Here is a 2500-nt window from a genome sequence, read left to right on the forward strand (position 1 = left end):
GGTAACTGGCTCCATCTAGCCTACTGCTCCCAATAAGTGATGAAATAACTCCAACATGTTCCTGTTTACATGTTGTGATGTGTAGAGTCACAGCGTGTACAAATAACAAGGTCACATGACACACAGCCATCTTCTAACCGTAAACATACTGGGAACTATATTCTCAGAAGGTGAAGCACTGCTACTATTACTACTTGGGTGGAGTGATATTACTCCAACTAAAGCTAAAGTCCCAATAAGTCGGCGTGTTCCTTTAAGTAGTTAGCGAGCACAGAATGTTTAACTGAAAGTAATGACTAAAAAGTTTGTATGTTTAGCTAAAAGTACAGTAACGTTAGTGGACTCCAAGTCTCGTCCGTTTTGGTTTGTTGTTGTACGATTATTGACCAAACCAACCTAAATATTAACACTTCCAAAAAATGAACAATAACCACTTTTATATAATGAATAGTGTGATACATTAGGAACATACATTGGGAGTTGATGAAAGGGTAAATGACAAGTCAAAATAAAAATAAAAACTAACTGCAGAGGCTTATACCATATCCTACATTGGGCCAATGAGGTGGGACCAGGGAAGGACTTGCTTGGACGCGTTCTGCGCCAATAATCAATGTCCAAAATCCGTCTGCATTTCGGTGCTGTGACCCATTTATTTTCTGTTACACGCTAATCTGACAATGACACGCAAACCTGACACGGTGAAAAGCTGTCTGCTTTTCCCCCTCGCCACACACCTGTGTATCCCTGGCTGTTAATTACCTGTATGCCTCCAAAGTCAAAGTATCTGTATTAGTCTCCCTGAGGAGACATTAGTTTTGGACACTGAGAGAAATTGCTGCAAGAGTTACAACAGAGACACACAGCAAGCACAGAGTTCAAACAGTTAGAAGACAGATGTCCAGTAAACATTTGGGTAGCTGTGCACACTGCAAATGAGCATTCTCTATACTTGTGCAAAAAGCCTCCTTCCTACATTCTACTGTTCTCCCATACGTCGTACAAACACTCGTTCCTACTTCCATAAGCATCAATACATGCATACATTCAGTCACAGTCCCAAAGGCAACGCTCCACCCAGTGGTCAAACATAAAACTGCAGATTAATTAGCATAACCAACGTGGTATATAAACAAAACAAAACAAAGTTGTGTAATGGCTCCAACACTAACCTCTGTGTCTGGTTGTGTGTTCAGGGGAAGAAGCTGTGGAAGGCCGTCCTCCCGGCTCCCATCACCACCATGGCGTCCATGGACCTGCCGACGCGCGGCTTCCAGGCGGTTCTGCTCGGCCTCGCCAACTGCGAGGTCCAGCTGTACCGCGACAAGAACCTGCTGAGCACCATCAAGACGCCTGACGTGGTCACCAGCATCTGCTTCGGCCGCTACGGGCGCGAGGACGGCACGCTCATCATGACCACGAGGAAAGGCGGCCTGATGGTGAAGATCCTGAAGAGGACAGCGACGTTCGAGGACCGAGACAGCGCCCCCGGGCCGCCGCTGGCCCAGAGCGTTCGCCTCAACGTGCCCAAGAAGACCAAGCTGTACGTAGACCAGACGCTGAGGGAGCGGGAGAACGGTGTCGCAATGCACGCCGCCTTCCAGATGGACCTGAGCCGCCTACGCCTCGCTGCCGCCAAAGCCTACGTGAAGGCACTGGAGTCAAGCCTCACGCCGATGTCCGCCAGCCTCACCGAGCCGCTAAAGATGAACGCCGTGGTGCAGGGCCTGGGCCCATCCTTCAAGCTGACGCTGAATGTGCAGAACACGGCGGCGTGCCGGCCCGTGATGAACCTGGCCGTCAGCTTCCTGTACGACGAGAGCCTGTACCGCATGAGGACCCCGTACATGAGGATCCCGCTGCTGGTGCCCGGACTCATCTACCCCGTCGAGACCTTCGTGGAGTGCACCAGCGACAAGGGCGTCTCTGACATCATCAAGGTGTTCGTTCTGCACGAGGGGAAGAGCTCGCCGCTGCTGACCGCGCACATCAACATGCCCGTCAGCGAGGGACTCACGCTTAACTGATCACGCTTCCACTTCACTCGTTACAGATACAGACCCAACGAATGAGAAGACACGCTTCCACTCAGTGGCCCAAACTCACTTTTTCACTCACCGGCCAAGTTGGCGAGTAGATGACAAAACAATCCACCGGCCAAGCATCTTTTTAAACTGGCAAAATAATACATTACGTTTTTTCGTCACAAAATCCCCACATACTGGCTTATTAATTAGTGGTGGCTGGCGTTCCAAAACTGACTAAAAACAGACAGAAAACTCACAGAAAACTGACTAAAATCTGACTGAGAACATCAACCCGCCATGTGGCGGATAGCACTCTTAGATTTACTCGCCAAACATATATATATGTATGTGTGTGTCAACTGGCGATTCCCCCCAAATTCTTGCACGTCCAAAGAAAACAACAACAGAGGGACATCGTGCATACATGTTTAAATCCCAAATGTTATGAAATCTTAACCTTAAAACTCGCAAAT

At 48.6% G+C, this 2500-nt stretch overlaps 1 protein-coding gene across 1 annotated transcript in view; it reads left to right on the forward strand.

The window, feature by feature from the left end:
- The window catches only part of bbs1 (Bardet-Biedl syndrome 1), a 10005-nt gene that overhangs the window by 6966 nt on the left and 539 nt on the right, over positions 1–2500 (forward strand). The window contains 1 exon segment of the mRNA XM_078244752.1: positions 1197–2500. This exon segment is cut by the window's right edge and continues 539 nt beyond it. Coding sequence (XP_078100878.1) covers positions 1197–2027 — 831 coding nt within the window. The 3' untranslated portion in view covers positions 2028–2500.

The sequence above is a fragment of the Sander vitreus genome, unplaced genomic scaffold (assembly GCF_031162955.1).
Source record: "Sander vitreus isolate 19-12246 unplaced genomic scaffold, sanVit1 ctg296_0, whole genome shotgun sequence".
Taxonomy (NCBI): domain Eukaryota; kingdom Metazoa; phylum Chordata; class Actinopteri; order Perciformes; family Percidae; genus Sander; species Sander vitreus.